General features: G+C 31.6%; 1 protein-coding gene across 1 annotated transcript; it reads left to right on the top strand.

Moving 5' to 3' along the window:
• Positions 1 to 9,089: 9,089 nt before the first annotated feature.
• LOC142540156 (monodehydroascorbate reductase) lies at positions 9,090 to 14,279 on the top strand. Its single transcript, XM_075646109.1, has 10 exons — positions 9,090 to 9,275; positions 10,606 to 10,677; positions 11,339 to 11,390; positions 11,769 to 11,849; positions 11,955 to 12,073; positions 12,175 to 12,394; positions 12,515 to 12,633; positions 12,733 to 12,858; positions 13,584 to 13,724; positions 13,826 to 14,279. The coding sequence occupies exons 1-10, from the start codon at positions 9,225 to 9,227 to the stop codon at positions 14,147 to 14,149; spliced, it is 1,305 nt and encodes a 434-aa protein (XP_075502224.1). The 5' UTR covers positions 9,090 to 9,224; the 3' UTR covers positions 14,150 to 14,279.
• Positions 14,280 to 15,042: the final 763 nt, after the last annotated feature.

Here is a 15,042-nt window from a genome sequence, read left to right as displayed (position 1 = left end):
AATTATGACAGAAACTAATTTATAACTTTTGAAAAACTTATTTGAATAGAGCGTTTGTTGTAGAATTTTTCCGTTTGTTGTCACAATCACATGTAAAAAAAATTATCATTAAAATTTGTATCTCTAGATACAGTTACATATAACTGATCATGACTAAAAACGGAGTTATTCGAAAGAAATTTTAATATTTGAAAAATGAAGCTCTTTTTATAGCAGACGAAAAATTTGTTATAATTGACTCTCAAATCGAATGTCTCGTCTCAAACATGAGATTTTGGTGTCAAATAAATTACAAACAATTATAATTTTCCTTGGATTTATCTCTTCAATTTTCAAAGTAGGATATCAACTGTGATTTATGTATTTGAGTTATAGAACACTGGTTAAATATTTCAATAAAATTTGAGCTAAATTACCAATTCTTTATATTTGCATATTTTTTTTTAAACGAATTTAACATTCATTAAAAGATAAAAAGTACATTTTACAAGTATAATGGACATCTCTAAGAGATAAAAACGACCCTTGCTCGGATTAACAAATTACACTAGTACATCAATAACATAACTTAAACTAGGAATATAACGAAAAATATGAATCTGAATATTCTTGATAGTTTCATCAACATTCGGTTTTTCATTCTCAAAAATGACTCGATTCTGTAAATTTCAGACATGATATATAGTAGCCGCAAGCCCTGCAAGTCTCATTCTCGTAAGTATTGAATTTTCCCTGTAGACGTTATGAAACGCATGCAGAATTGCCGTGGGAGTTGCCATGGTTTTCTTCATTCCAAGCCATTCCCGAATCTTGTTCCATGTGCTCTTCGTGACATTACACCTGAAAAAAGATGAAGAACAGACTCGTCTGCAGCATTGCAAAGAAAACAACTTGTATCAGTCACAAATGTCAATTTGTCGCGGGTGAGAAGCTTTTTGTGTGCCAATAACCGTAGTACAAATCGGTGTTTTGGGGTGACATAACTTCTACACAACAGAGGTTTCCAAGACCATCTCCCTCCTTTCTGTACAAAAAAATTATAGGTGCGGGACATCCCCCAATTGTGCCAAACCAACTGTCTAGTCCAGCTACGTCTTCTTTTTTTTTTTAAACGAAAGATTTCATTAAAAAGGATAAAAAAGTATGTGTTACAAATACACTGAGTATTACCTGAAGATAGACAAATGACATATCACAAACTAAGGATTATATCAAACGAAGAAAACAAGAACTACCACTACACGTACACTATATCGTTGGAGTTGCAGATGACAATGCAATATGATCTTATCGGTTGAGTTCAAACAAGGCCGAAGCCATAAATACAGTCGAGGGACAAAATTCAATGATATAGAATTTCAAAAAAAAAAATGATAAATATACCTCAAAAAAAATCACCCTGAAAAGTTTTCAAAATCAATAACCATATTTTGATTAGAGAATTAAAAAAAATAAAAAATAACTGTAAATTACAACTCGATTAAATGGATAAAAACTACAATAGAATTTACGAGAGTGGATGAAAATAAAAGATATAAAATATTTGATACTTGATTGTGTTACTAAACTAGAGTAAACATCTCAATTAACTGATCGAATCATTGCCCATAAACATAGGAGTAGATTTCTCGTCATACGGTCTCACGAATTTTTATCTGTGATACGGGTTAATCCTACCGATATTCACAATAAAAAGTAATACTCTTAACATAAAAAATAATAATTTTTCATCGATGACCCAAATAAGAAATTTGTCTGATAAAATATGACCCGTGAAACCGTCTTTGGTAAATTTTTTTCCAAACCGTAGATAGCATTTTCAAACGCACATAGAAATTGAATGAGATGAATGAATGCCTAGCTAAGCTAGCTAGGAGATAACGTGACAGCTTACGTAAATTAGCTATTAACAGACTTAGATGAAAAATAATTGGAACAGTGACGGGCAAGTCGCAACGTGGACTGATCCAAGGTTCGGTCGACCCTATCCCTGCGGGCACTGCCTGTAAGAGTCGATCCAACGGCTCGGATTTTTTCGAGCCAATTTTTTTTTTTTTTTTACAGGGAGGTGGGCCCGGATCACTCATGTGGAGTGATCCGGGCCGTTCATTGCCCGTGCAGGCAGTGCCTGCACGGGTAGGTTGAAACAAACCCTGGTCCAACGAACAGCAGGTGGAGTGGATCCATTTAATTGGAACCCGAACCCACAAGGTGTACCGCCAGCTAATTATAATTAATTAGGTCTCAAATTATATATCTCGTCTAACTTAAAATTTCAGTATTAAATAGATTTTAAGCCATGGGTCATGACGGATTACTTTTAAGTAGTATTTGTACGGGCAATCTCAGACAGTGTTTTAACCTAATTATGATTGTTTAGTATTTCTTTTATGTATACAAATTAAATGTAAGACGATGAATTAAATAATGATGTCATACACATTTTATAAAAAATATATAAATAATGATTTTGACATATGAACTGAATTATACGCATAAAATACTGGTAAGATTCAATGTTATAATATTTCGAGGCATTCTTTCAAAAGGTCTCATGTAAATAATACCTATAAAATAATAATGGTGATTATCAATAATGATGGTGGTGGTAAATATTATTATTTGAATCGAAATTCTCATGATTATTAATATTATACATTTTTTTATTTGTATTCATATAGATTTATTGCTATTATCAATTATTTATTAAAAGAGATCATTTTGAAAAGCGAATCTTCTTTCATTAAGTTATAGTGATTTTTTTTTATATGGGAAAAAGAATAAAAAGGGTATTTTAGGATTATTAGATTGTAAACGAAGTACAAAATATTTGGTAAACTTAGGGGTGATCAAATTTTTTTATTAACCACTTGAACCGAATTGCATTGCACTGTTTTTTTTTTAATATTTTATAAAAATCACGATTAAAAATAGTAATCATAAATCGCACCGCATACACGGTTCAATTAATTTTTTTGCAAGAACCGCACCAAACTGCAGTCTAAACCGTTTACCATAATCTTTGGCTTTGGTTTATAATTATTAGTAAACAACATATTCAATTAAAGAGGTCGTTGTTCATTATATCTGAATTATCTTCAAAATTATTACTCCTACGAATAAAACTTATTTTTTTCTTAATTGTTTTTCATATTAGTCTTTTATTAGAGTATGTATTTCTTTTATTACATATTTTGTTTGAAGTTTGAAAGTAAAAAAATAATAATTTAAATGTCATTTTTGTTGTGAGTGTGTCGTGTTGTTAAATTATTAACTTAGTTTTGAATCTTGATTATTATTTTATTTAGTTGATCTTTGTATGATTTGAATTATATTTTATATTTGAAGACACTATATTTTTGTTTTTTTCAAATAAATTAGAATATATGGTCTAATATATTTCATTAAAAAATCGTAAACCGACAACAACCGCCTAAAATCGCTTAAAATCATAAGATTAATTTTACATGCAAAACTGCAATTATTGTTTTAAAATATAACCGATCGTATATGATAATTCGATTTAAATTTTTTTAAAAAAATCGTAAAATTGTACCATGATCACCCTCAGGTAAACTATTAATGTAAATGTTGGAAAAATTCAAAGCTATAACTGTGGGCCGATGAGGACCACTAGTCGATCGAAAGTCAGTTCCAAGGGGAAAAATTATTTATATCTTATTAAAATTTACAACTTGCAAGCATCTTATAAAGTAAAAATTTGGACCTTTGTTTGTTATATATATATATATAGAGAGAGTGTGTGTGTGTTTTGGAGACAGACATCCGAAGTTTTTTTGGGAAATTGTCGTGTAAAATAAAATGTAATTTTTATTTAATTTTAATAATTAATACTATTGTATTACGTACCAAATCGCGTCAAAAAACGACTAATAGAATTATCTTAAACTTTTAAAATACATACTTTAAATTTGAGTATGTAAAATATGACTCCAAAATATGATAACAAATTACATTTTTAGTCATATAACTTACACGTTTTATATTTTTGTCATGTTATTTATCATTTTAACAACTTTATATTCTAATTTTTTTTACTGGAATGTTCACGTGATGTTGGGAAATAACGACGTGCGACGAAAAATTGCTAGCATAGCGACATACATTGTTAATGTATCCAATGTTATATCCATGCTCCAATGAAATATGACTAAAAAAAAAAAAATATATACAAGTTAGTTTATATATAAGATTGTACAGAAACAAAGCTATCATTTCCCGAAATATAGTAAGTCATCAATCGACCACTAACCAAACAATAAACGGTTTTTTTTATTGTATTATTCTATGATTTGATTCGTGTTAATATGTCTTTTACTGAGAAATAAGCCTTAAAAGCACAATAATGATCTTATTCCACTCTAATTCACGTGATATATATATATTATATGATGAAAAATATACATAAAAACTGAGGCATATATATTAGTTTATCAAAGCTTTATCTAGAGAACAGTGGGATTAAACATAATATTTGAAGCAAAATAGTAAAGGAGAAGGAGAATCAAGAAGAAAAATACAGATTGGTTATAGTTTTGTTCATCGACACATTCACATATATCCTTCTCATATAATACTCTATTATCTCCATTTGAAAAAAAAATATTATCTGGTTTGTAACGAATAATATTTTTTGCCAAAATATACCAATGTTGACAAATTTTTTTTTTTCATGTTTTTTGTTGCAAGGAAAATTTTAGGTGCTGTAAAATAAAATCGTGAAAAATAAAGATAGTCAAATGTTTATGTCAATTTAAGAATTTAATTGTATTAATAACAATTTGTTTTTTGGAAAGAAAAAATCAATTTGTTTAATTTTTTTTGGCCAAATCATTTTGGTCCCTCAATTCAAGCTTGTTTGAATTCAATAACATTTTTAATGATTGATTATTGTCTCAATTCACAAATACGAATTATAGTTTTCCATGTTTGTAGAAAACAAATACTTTTGCTTATTATAAAAAGTACTATGTCTATTTAAATTTGTTCATTATTTTTCTACTACAAGTTTTTTTTTTCTAAATTTATTTTTTCGAAAACAATGCACAATGATTATGTATTATAGTGAAGTGTATTTTATTTACAAACTTAATTATTTGTATGTAATTAGTACTTAGAAAATCAATACACACAGGAAATTAAATCAATCGATCCGACACTATCTGGAAAGCTTCTCCAAGGAGATCGATTTCAACAAGGAAACTTTGGTAACTCGAAAAAAATTAAATTACAGAAAAGGTCAAAATACAATGAAAATCCTAAATTTATAATTTCCAATAAAACCCACAAAGCAATAAAAATCAAAAGGGAAAAAAAAAATTTAATCAGGTCACGTGATACAAATCGCATATATATGAATACCGTCATTTGGGAGTAGAGGATTTGGACCAAGAATCGTAGTTTATCCCCACATCGTGCACCACCTTCTTGTGAAAATTCCGGTGACAGCCGCATGCAGCGCACCTGTAAGCCGAGCCGCTCCCTTCTCCTCCCGTCGGCATGAACTCGCAGCAGCCGTCCACGGCGTACTTGCCGATTCTCGCCGCGTGATTCTTCTGGCACTCCTCGTAAGTCACCACTTTCCTTTCCTTGGAAATCTTTCTCCCCTGATCTATCTCCAAAAAAAAATCGGAACACATTTTCCTGGACAAAGTAGTGGTATGATGCACGATTGATCCCGAGAGTGGCCGCGGGAGGTGGCGCGGCCGATCTTGATTGTCGATTGATTCACGGGTTGCGTTGGTAGATCTATATAATGGATTGTGAATGAAGAAGGTAGGTTTATTATTAGGTCTTAATAATGGTACTCACTACTCACCCCATATATTCACTGTTCATTATTATGGATCATGCATGGACATCCCCACCCTAGCTAGCTGCGGCTGAGTTTAATCTTCGCCAATTTTATTATAAATTATAAAATTAATATTTTATTATTATATGTATAAATGTCCAACTTTAGATTAGGATAGAGTAGCAACTTATCATATTTTTATTTTTGAAAATCAATAACTATAAACATAATATTTATTAATTTGAAATGTCGCATTCAAATTAAAATTCAAAGTACATATACCATCCAATTTTAAAAATATTACTTTTCCAATTTGAAATGCGACACCCTTGCCTCGCTTAGAGAAAGATTGATTATTTAAAATTGTTTATAAAGCAGACAAAAACTTGTGGAGATGGTCTCATGGATCGTATTTTGTAAGACGGATCTCTTATTTGGATCATCCATGAAAAAATATTACTTTTTATGATAAGAGTATTACTTTTTATTGTGAATATCGATAGGGTCAAACACCGTCTCACCGATAAAAATTCGTGAGACCATCTCACAAGAGACCTACTCTATAAAGTATTAAAAGAGTCTTCAATAGCAAATCAAATTAACCATTTTCGTAAAACAACGACGAATCCAAAATATTTGTTTTATTAGTAGTTCAGGGATTGGTGTAATATGAAAAAATGAGAAATAATAATAATAATGTGATTAAAGATTACAGAACAAGAAACCAACTCACCAACAATTGAGAAGTTGGCTGGACCCAATTCACGTATTTATAAATTTATTAATTATTAAATTAATTGTGGTTCAAACAACTGGATATATCCAATTATAAAATATCTGGGTGAGTGACATAAACGCATTGAAAACGATATTAGTGCGTGTTTCGTGGCTCTTTCCGTTTGCACATGCACAACATTTATTGATAGAACAAGAGGCTTCGTTGTTGTATTATATTAGTACACGAAGCAAATGTATTTTATATGTATATTTATTTGATCTATAAGTTATTTTCAAATTTTGAATTTAATTTAATTTTTGTTTTCACGTCAGGATAATAAGATAGCGATAAGATGACGTGAGAAGTTTTCGAGTAAACATATAATTTAATTTTTACATCTTAATTATTAAATATCGAGGGAGAATGTTAAGAGTAAATTTCGACATCCATTAAACTTATCAAATATAGTTTCTCTAAGTGGTTATATATATATATATATAAACTTCTATTTATATAATAATTCACTTTAATAAAGGTATAAAACTTTGTTCAGCCGTTATCGACCGTATAAAATAGTTTGTTAGTATTTTTAAACATAAATTAAGAGTGTGTTTTAAATAAAAAAAATTGAAAAGTATTTCCAGTGATCTTCGAACGTGAATATTTCCTTCTATCTATATAATAATTCACTTTAATGAAGGTGTAAAACCCTTGTTCAGCCGTTATCGACTATATAAAATAGTTTGTTAGTATTTTTAGGCCTAAATTAAGAGTGTGTTTTAAATAAAAAATTTTGAAAAGTGTTTTTTTTAAAAAAAATATTTTTCTTAAAAATTAATGTTAAGATGTCAAAGTTATGTAAGAAAAAAGTGTTTTCCAGAAGGCGATAATTAATTCTTGCTTTAGGTAAAGTACTGATAGTTATTATCATTATTATTGTTGGTATATTTATTATTATTATATTTGATTATTCGTGGTCATTATTATAATCACGTTTAATTTAAAATAACTATTAATATTGTTAAAAGGAATGACAATCCCTATAATTTAATGACTATTCCAATGGGAATGCGCATTTTTATAAATCCCATAATATAGGGAATGTAAACCCCCACTCGTACCAACTAATAACTCTTTCCACCCTTTAACTATTTTAACAAATGTTTCATCATTTCTATTTCATGATATCATATTTTTATTATTTGACAAAAACTTGTGCGAGACGGTCTCACGGATCGTATTTTGTGAGACATATATCTTATTTGGGTCATATATAAAAAAATATTAATTTTTTATGCTCAAAGTATTACTTTTTATTGTAAATATCAGTATGGTTGACCCGTCTCACAGATAAATATTCGTGAGACCGTCTCACAAAAAACCTACTCTTATTATTTTTGTTAGCTAATTCATCATTTTTTTGTATAAATGTGACACGTCTCATGGATATCATGACCGTGCACATATTACTAATTATAAGATTTAATTAATTATATTCATAGTTTAACATTTATAATATACATCCATTATATTAACTTTGAAATGTATCATAAATTTATTTTATTTAATTTGAAAAAGTGAATATCTCTTTACTATATAACAAAGTTTAACATGTCATCTAAACTATTTTTTGATCTGACTTGATTACAACAATATCTAATTCCATAAATAATACTGAAAATAATTATTGTTAAATAACAATTTATGGACAAAAATGTCAAAATTATATAATATTTCAAATTTTACCCCACTAACATTTGTAATTTCTCCTCGACTTCAAAATTCCTCAACTTCCATTCCATACGGTCTCTATTTCTTTTATTCTCATTTTTTCCCTAATTTGCTAATGCTAGGAACTTTAATCATATTCATTCGTCTATTTTACCAAAAAAGGCATTATTAGTGTATACACGTAACGTGTGTGCTTGATTATTAGTAACACATAATAAAATAGCACTTGTCAATGCACACTTTAATATCTGCAGTAAAAAAACGTTGCTTTTTTAAAACTATTTATTCAAAACAAAACATGTTTTTATTTCCAACAAACATATGTTTAACTCTGAGTAAACACATATTTAATTTTTATTGAAAAAAGTATAATTAGTTTATAATAAGCAGAGCCAAGAAACAAAATGCATATGACCGATAGGGGTATTTTTTTTAACCTCGGTCAACTCTTTTTTTAAGAAAATGACCTCCTCAAGTGTATTTTAAATATACTTGAGGAAGTCATTTTATTTTTAAAAAAGTTGACCGAAATTATTTAACAAATTTTTCCGATTTCAGATTCTCTGAGACAAATATTATTTATATATTTTATTTCATATTATATATAAAACAGAATGTAAAATAAATAGAAATACTCCGAACCGTTATTAAGAAACTGAGGCCTTCACTAAGCCCAAAATCCTTGATTTGGATTTGTTTCCAAAAGCCCAAATTTAAAGATTAATTTTGGCAGTTTCGGGGCCCAGTAAGACGACACGTGTATCCACATAATTGATTTCAACAGCGTGTCTATCGTCAAATCACAATCGTCCATTTCATCCGATCTGAATAATGTTTTTCGTTATCTCGGGCCTCACCAACCGCAAACGGTGAATCTACTCCAGCAGTCCAGCTCCTGTGACTTTTTTATCATACAGAGTACAGACGACCGTCCGATCAGTTGAATTTTGATTCGATTCTATGGCCGAGAAGTCGTTCAAGTACGTGATCCTCGGCGGTGGTGTTTCAGCTGTGAGCGTTCATTCCTTGTATACATATTTTTTCCCGTAGCTTAGCTTTATTGATGATGTATCGTGTGTAAATGTTTAACACGTGGGCATGAGATTTTTTGTTAATTCTTTTTTTTTTTCAGAAGAATTCAATTGGAAAGAGGAAGCAATTCTTTTACTGTAATTCCATCAACTGTTTTGTCAGTAGATTTACTGGAATTTATATAAATATTTACCTGCAGAGGCTTTTTTGTTTTCTTGGTTGCTGCTGACGGGGTCAGTTAAAAAAGTAGGAGTGTGATATCTGCTTTTTAAGAAACAAGGAGTTGACTTCTGATTATTACGTTAACTGCAATTAAACTCTTTAATTTAATTAATTCTTCCTTTCTTTTTCTCCTCCGTCGACACACATCTTCCCCCAATTAAAATTTACGAGTCTTTTTCCACAAATCGAGATATATCGACCAAAAACCAATTTAATCGATTATGATGGGTAGACCCAACAATCAACAGTGTCGACCATCAACAATGGTCGACCATTGATGGTCGACCAAAGCTTTGGTCAAAGCCAAAGACCAAAGCAATTGGTCGACCATTGCTTTGGTCAAAGATCGACCAATTGGTCGACCAAAGACCAAAGCAATGGTCGACCAATTGCTTTTGACCAAAGCAATGGTCGACCATTGTTTAGTTTTGGTCGATCATTGTTGGGTCTTGGGTAGATCCAAGAGTGGATAGATGGTCGATCTAAGCTTGGTCGACTCACGTTTGAGAAATTTTTTTCTTCAGTCAGTCGATCGACCAATGAAAATAAAAAATAAATCGAAATAAACGTTAATATTATCAGATTATTATTGGTCATTGCGTCGATTTGTGCTGACAATTGTAGTCGGAAAGGAAATGAAAAAGGGGTCGACGGAGAGGATTTAGGTTGAGTCGACTGATGAGAATGAATTACGTGTTTAAAGTAAATGTATATATGTAATCAAATTTAATGATATATTTAGACTTAAAATAAAGGACATTTAAGTAAATTGACTAATGGATCATTTTTTTTAAATACTTCAGAATGCACTCCATTTTCCCTAAATTTCCCCGGCTTGATGTCGCGGTTTTATACTCAAGGGAGAAGTTTTTGCTTGTAGAGAATTGTGGTGGTCTATAATTACTTCGCTTGGCTTAAAGAAGTTAATGACTACAATCGTTGTGTACTGACGTTTTATTTTTGATTGCACCAATTAAAATGCCACCACACCAATCTAACTAGGCGTAAAAATTGTGTATTTTTATAATAGAGTATATTGGTCGTGTTTGTAAAGATCCGACGGATTGAACTTTCTTCATGCTTTCAGGGATATGCTGCCAGGGAATTCGCCAAGCAGGGTGTGCAACCAGGTGAATTGGCTATCATTTCCAAAGAGGAGGTATGAGTTTAATTATATGAGCTGGGACTTGCTGGTTATCCCTCGATGATCTTGAACATGGTGTGACAAAATTGGCTATACTGCCAAATGTTGAACTTGGTAGATAAGATATGTGTTAGGTTTTTACTTGGTTTTTTCATTTTCCACCATTTATTTAAATAGTAAAAAGTTTACTTTTGTATATCCTGGATGCTGTTTCCCAGTTCTGTAATTTTTTGTTTCTGACATCCTTCTTAACTGTTTGAACATCATACTCCTTTTTTATTTTCACATGTTTAGATTGATTTCTATGTAAGTTGACCGTACAAGATTTTTATCTTCTCTTTGTCTGCCTGTGATGATAAACTCAGCAGCAGTAAACTTCAAGAATTTTATTTGTTACCAGATTCTTGGCAATGGGAAAGATTTCTAACTTACTTTTGGATTTTGATTCAAGCAATGCTTTATTGGCCAATGTTGAAATGCGCTTCTCATTTACTCTTGCCTAAAGTTTTTCTGTATGATTTTTATGTACATTGAAATATTTTGAACACTGCCGTGTACGAAAATGAGTTGTTCTTTGTACTGAGTGTCAAAGCATGTACTAAATGATTGTTTCAGGTGGCTCCTAATTTGTTTCCTTATACTGAACATCAAAACACATAATAAATGATTGTTTCAGGTGGCTCCTTATGAACGTCCAGCACTTAGCAAGGCATACCTATTTCCTGAGGGTAGGTTGATTTATGTTCAGTTTTCCTGTCAATAACCAAGCACCAGGTATCAAAATCTACCTGGTTGCTCTTTAGCTCACGTACTGGGACGAGACTATGCCCTTATAGACATATACAAATGTGATACCATGAGTAAGAATATTGTCACGTCACTCCTGTGCACTAAAGAATTGAACTTCAACAGTATGTTACTTCTCCAATACACGATTCTCATAATTAAAATCTAGTGATGTCTTTCATGATAAACAACAATCGTTATTTTTCACGTTTCTTAGTGGTTTGATGTTCACACGACCAAGCTTTCCCTTTCTTCCAATCCAAGTATCTGCAGTCTCATCAGATATATAGCTGATTTTATTCAGCTTTTTTTTCCTTCAGGAACCGCTAGACTTCCAGGTTTTCACGTCTGTGTTGGAAGTGGAGGGGAGAGGCTCCTTCCTGAATGGTACACTGAGAAAGGTGATACCTTCTTCTGTATCACATTTCTTTACAGTAATACTGTACATCATTTGTCAACTTATGCACCATAACCATTCACACAAGCGTCTCTCTGAATCTTGTCAGGGATATCTTTGATTCTTAGCACAGAGATAACCAAAGCAGATCTTGCATCAAATACGCTCATCAGTGCTCTTGGTGATATTTTCAAGTATCAAACTCTTGTTATAGCAACTGGATCAACTGTTAGGCATCTTTCCTTGAGAATTATTCTCGTGGATAATCTTTTTGGTCTGATTTCATGTCATTGGCCGCGGTTCAGACTTTTTAAGTTCCTTTCATTCAGGTTCTTCGCTTGACTGACTTTGGCGTGCAAGGGGCTGATGCCAAAAACATTTTGTATCTGAGAGAAATTGATGATGCTGATAAACTTGTTGAAGCAATCAAAGAAAAGAAAAATGGAAAGGCGGTGATTGTTGGCGGAGGATACATAGGTCTTGAGCTAAGCGCTGCTCTGAGAATCAATAATATTGATGTCACTATGGTTTATCCAGAACCTTGGTGTAGTAAGTTTACTTTGCTTTTGGTTCCGTTTTTTAAGTAGTTTGAATAATTGTTGGCATGAAGGCATCCAACTAAATACATATACGATCAGCTGCCACTGACTCTAAAACATGATTTTACAGTGCCTAGGTTATTCACTGCTGGTATAGCTGCTTTTTATGAAGATTACTATGCTAACAAGGGAGTCAATATCATCAAGGGCACAGTTGCTGTGGGGTTTGGCACCAATGAAACTGGGGAGGTAAATTCTCTCGAGTATAAAACTCCACCATCGCGGGACCAGTGATCTCGACTAAATTTCAAATATCAAGAGACTGTAAATTCTTTCCTCATCTTTCAGGTTACAGATGTAAAACTTAAGGATGGCAGGGTGCTGGATGCTGATATTGTTGTTGTTGGCGTAGGTGGAAGGCCACTTACGTCCTTATTCAAGGGCCAGGTTGAGGAGGAAAAAGGTGGAATTAAGGTGAGAAGTTCCAAACTTTCATTTTCTCAGTAAAGGAACCTTACTTTCTTGCCAGCGTTTTGATATGCTTTCTTACTTGATTAGTTTATCTTTGAAATGGATGTTTTATTAAGGCTTCTTTAGAGATTTGTGGGTTTAATGGAACACTATATGTAACAAGCAGCACCAAGAAGGTTTCAGACCATAAAATTTTGTGAGAATGAGTTTTTCTTGGAACATATTCATTATATATACCACTGTCTTTTTGCACGCATTCAATGTTAATATAAATCTAATTAAATATTAAACTTCTATATAATTAGTGGTATTTTTTTAAAATATTGTTATTGAGCTTTGATTTTATTATATTTTATTTTTAAGCGGATAAAACAACCACTTTAGTTAGACATTAGTCGTTTAATAAATAGCATAGATATTTAGGATTGCAACAATCTGGAAAGAAATATTTCCCCCTGTTTTGAAAATTCTGTAATAATTTTAATAACCAACAAAATATTCACAATAGTATTGAAATTCCCTTCATGAGAAAACAGCCCATAAAAAGTTTTATCCTCTCCACGCGTAGTAGGAAACTTAAAGTGCAGCATAGCTCCGGTTTCTAGAACAGAACTGATGAAAGATCGCCTCTTACCGAGCTTATAATGATCTTCACCAGCATTTTGTATTGTATTGTATCGTTGAAACTGAGACTTTAGTTTGAACATAGTCTAACCTTTTGTCTGTAGACTGATGGTTTCTTCAAAACGAGTGCTCTCGGTGTATATGCTGTGGGTGATGTTGCTACTTTCCCCATGAAACTGTATAATGACATCAGAAGAGTCGAACACGTTGACCACTCTCGTAAATCTGCTGAACAAGCTGTAAAGGTATGTTGTATTTTCGTATGTTCATAATCATGCCTTTTTTTTTATTAACAAAGCAACTCAAGAGTTTTTAACCTAGTCCAAACTCACATGTTATTATGCAGTCAATTTTCGCTGATGAGCAAGGAAAATCAATTGACGAATATGACTACCTCCCGTATTTCTATTCCCGTGCATTCGACCTGTCATGGCAGTTCTACGGCGACAATGTGGGCGACTCTGTGCTCTTTGGTGACAACAACCCAACGTCTCCCACTCACAAGTTTGGATCCTATTGGATCAAAGATGGAAAAGTAATTGGTGCATTTTTAGAGAGTGGCACTCCTGAAGAAAACAAGGCGATTGCTAGAGTTGCGCGTGTCCAGCCTTCAGTCGACAGCTTGGATCAACTAGCCACGGAAGGTCTAATCTTTGCCAGTAAAATATGACTGATTTTTTGTACGGGTGAAAGTCAACGGCTTATTTTCTCTGTATTTCTATGCACCGCGGTGATCAATTCGTTTTGAAAATTGATTTGTTTAGCTAAGACTGTTCAGTATAAGACGTCTTTTGTTTTTACTGCATCTACTGCAAATAATCCAATGATTAGTGAGATACATTTCACGTCTTTGCACGTAAAACAGAGACGTTGAAAGAAATTAAAAATTATAAATAAATCTGTCCTTGAAAGAATTCGAAATTCATGACAAGATTATATTACAACGGATCGAGCTGAGGATATACCAATTTTGCTTTTGGGAAAGGATTTATCAATTTAGAGATTATGGAGCTTTGCAATGAAGATATGACTGAACACTTGATACACAATATACCCAACCTTCATGAAAACCCCCATGGTTTGTGGGCTTTTTTCTTAAAATAATATAAAAAGAAAAAATATATATAATAATATAACAATTTGAAATCTTTTACAAATGTATAATCTGTACCGGAGTCTTATGAATCCGGTACACCGGATTCAACAATTTTTAATTAAAATTCTAATATAATTTTTTATTTTGAAAAATAAAAAATTATATTTAATTTAAAATATAAAAAATTATATTTAAATTTTAATTAAAAAATTGTTGAATGAAAAATAAAAAGAATTTTTGAATCTGGTGCAATATAAATCTATACCGGTCCGTTCCGAATTCACTTTTTGTGTGTGTTATAAATTACAGAACTTAATTTGAAATAATTCACGTTGCTCTTTTGAAGAAGCAGCGTTGGAGAGCTTAACTCGTTGCATTGAGGAAACAACGTTGGTTTTTTGTTGCTCTAGTTTACGTGAATGCAAACAATTATATATATTTTTCTTATTATTAGAATAATTTTATTT

The sequence above is a fragment of the Primulina tabacum genome, chromosome 3 (genome assembly GCF_025594145.1).
Source record: "Primulina tabacum isolate GXHZ01 chromosome 3, ASM2559414v2, whole genome shotgun sequence".
In the NCBI taxonomy this organism is placed as follows: domain Eukaryota; kingdom Viridiplantae; phylum Streptophyta; class Magnoliopsida; order Lamiales; family Gesneriaceae; genus Primulina; species Primulina tabacum.
Note: the sequence above shows the minus strand (reverse complement) of the source record. Positions and strands in the feature narration are given on the sequence as shown.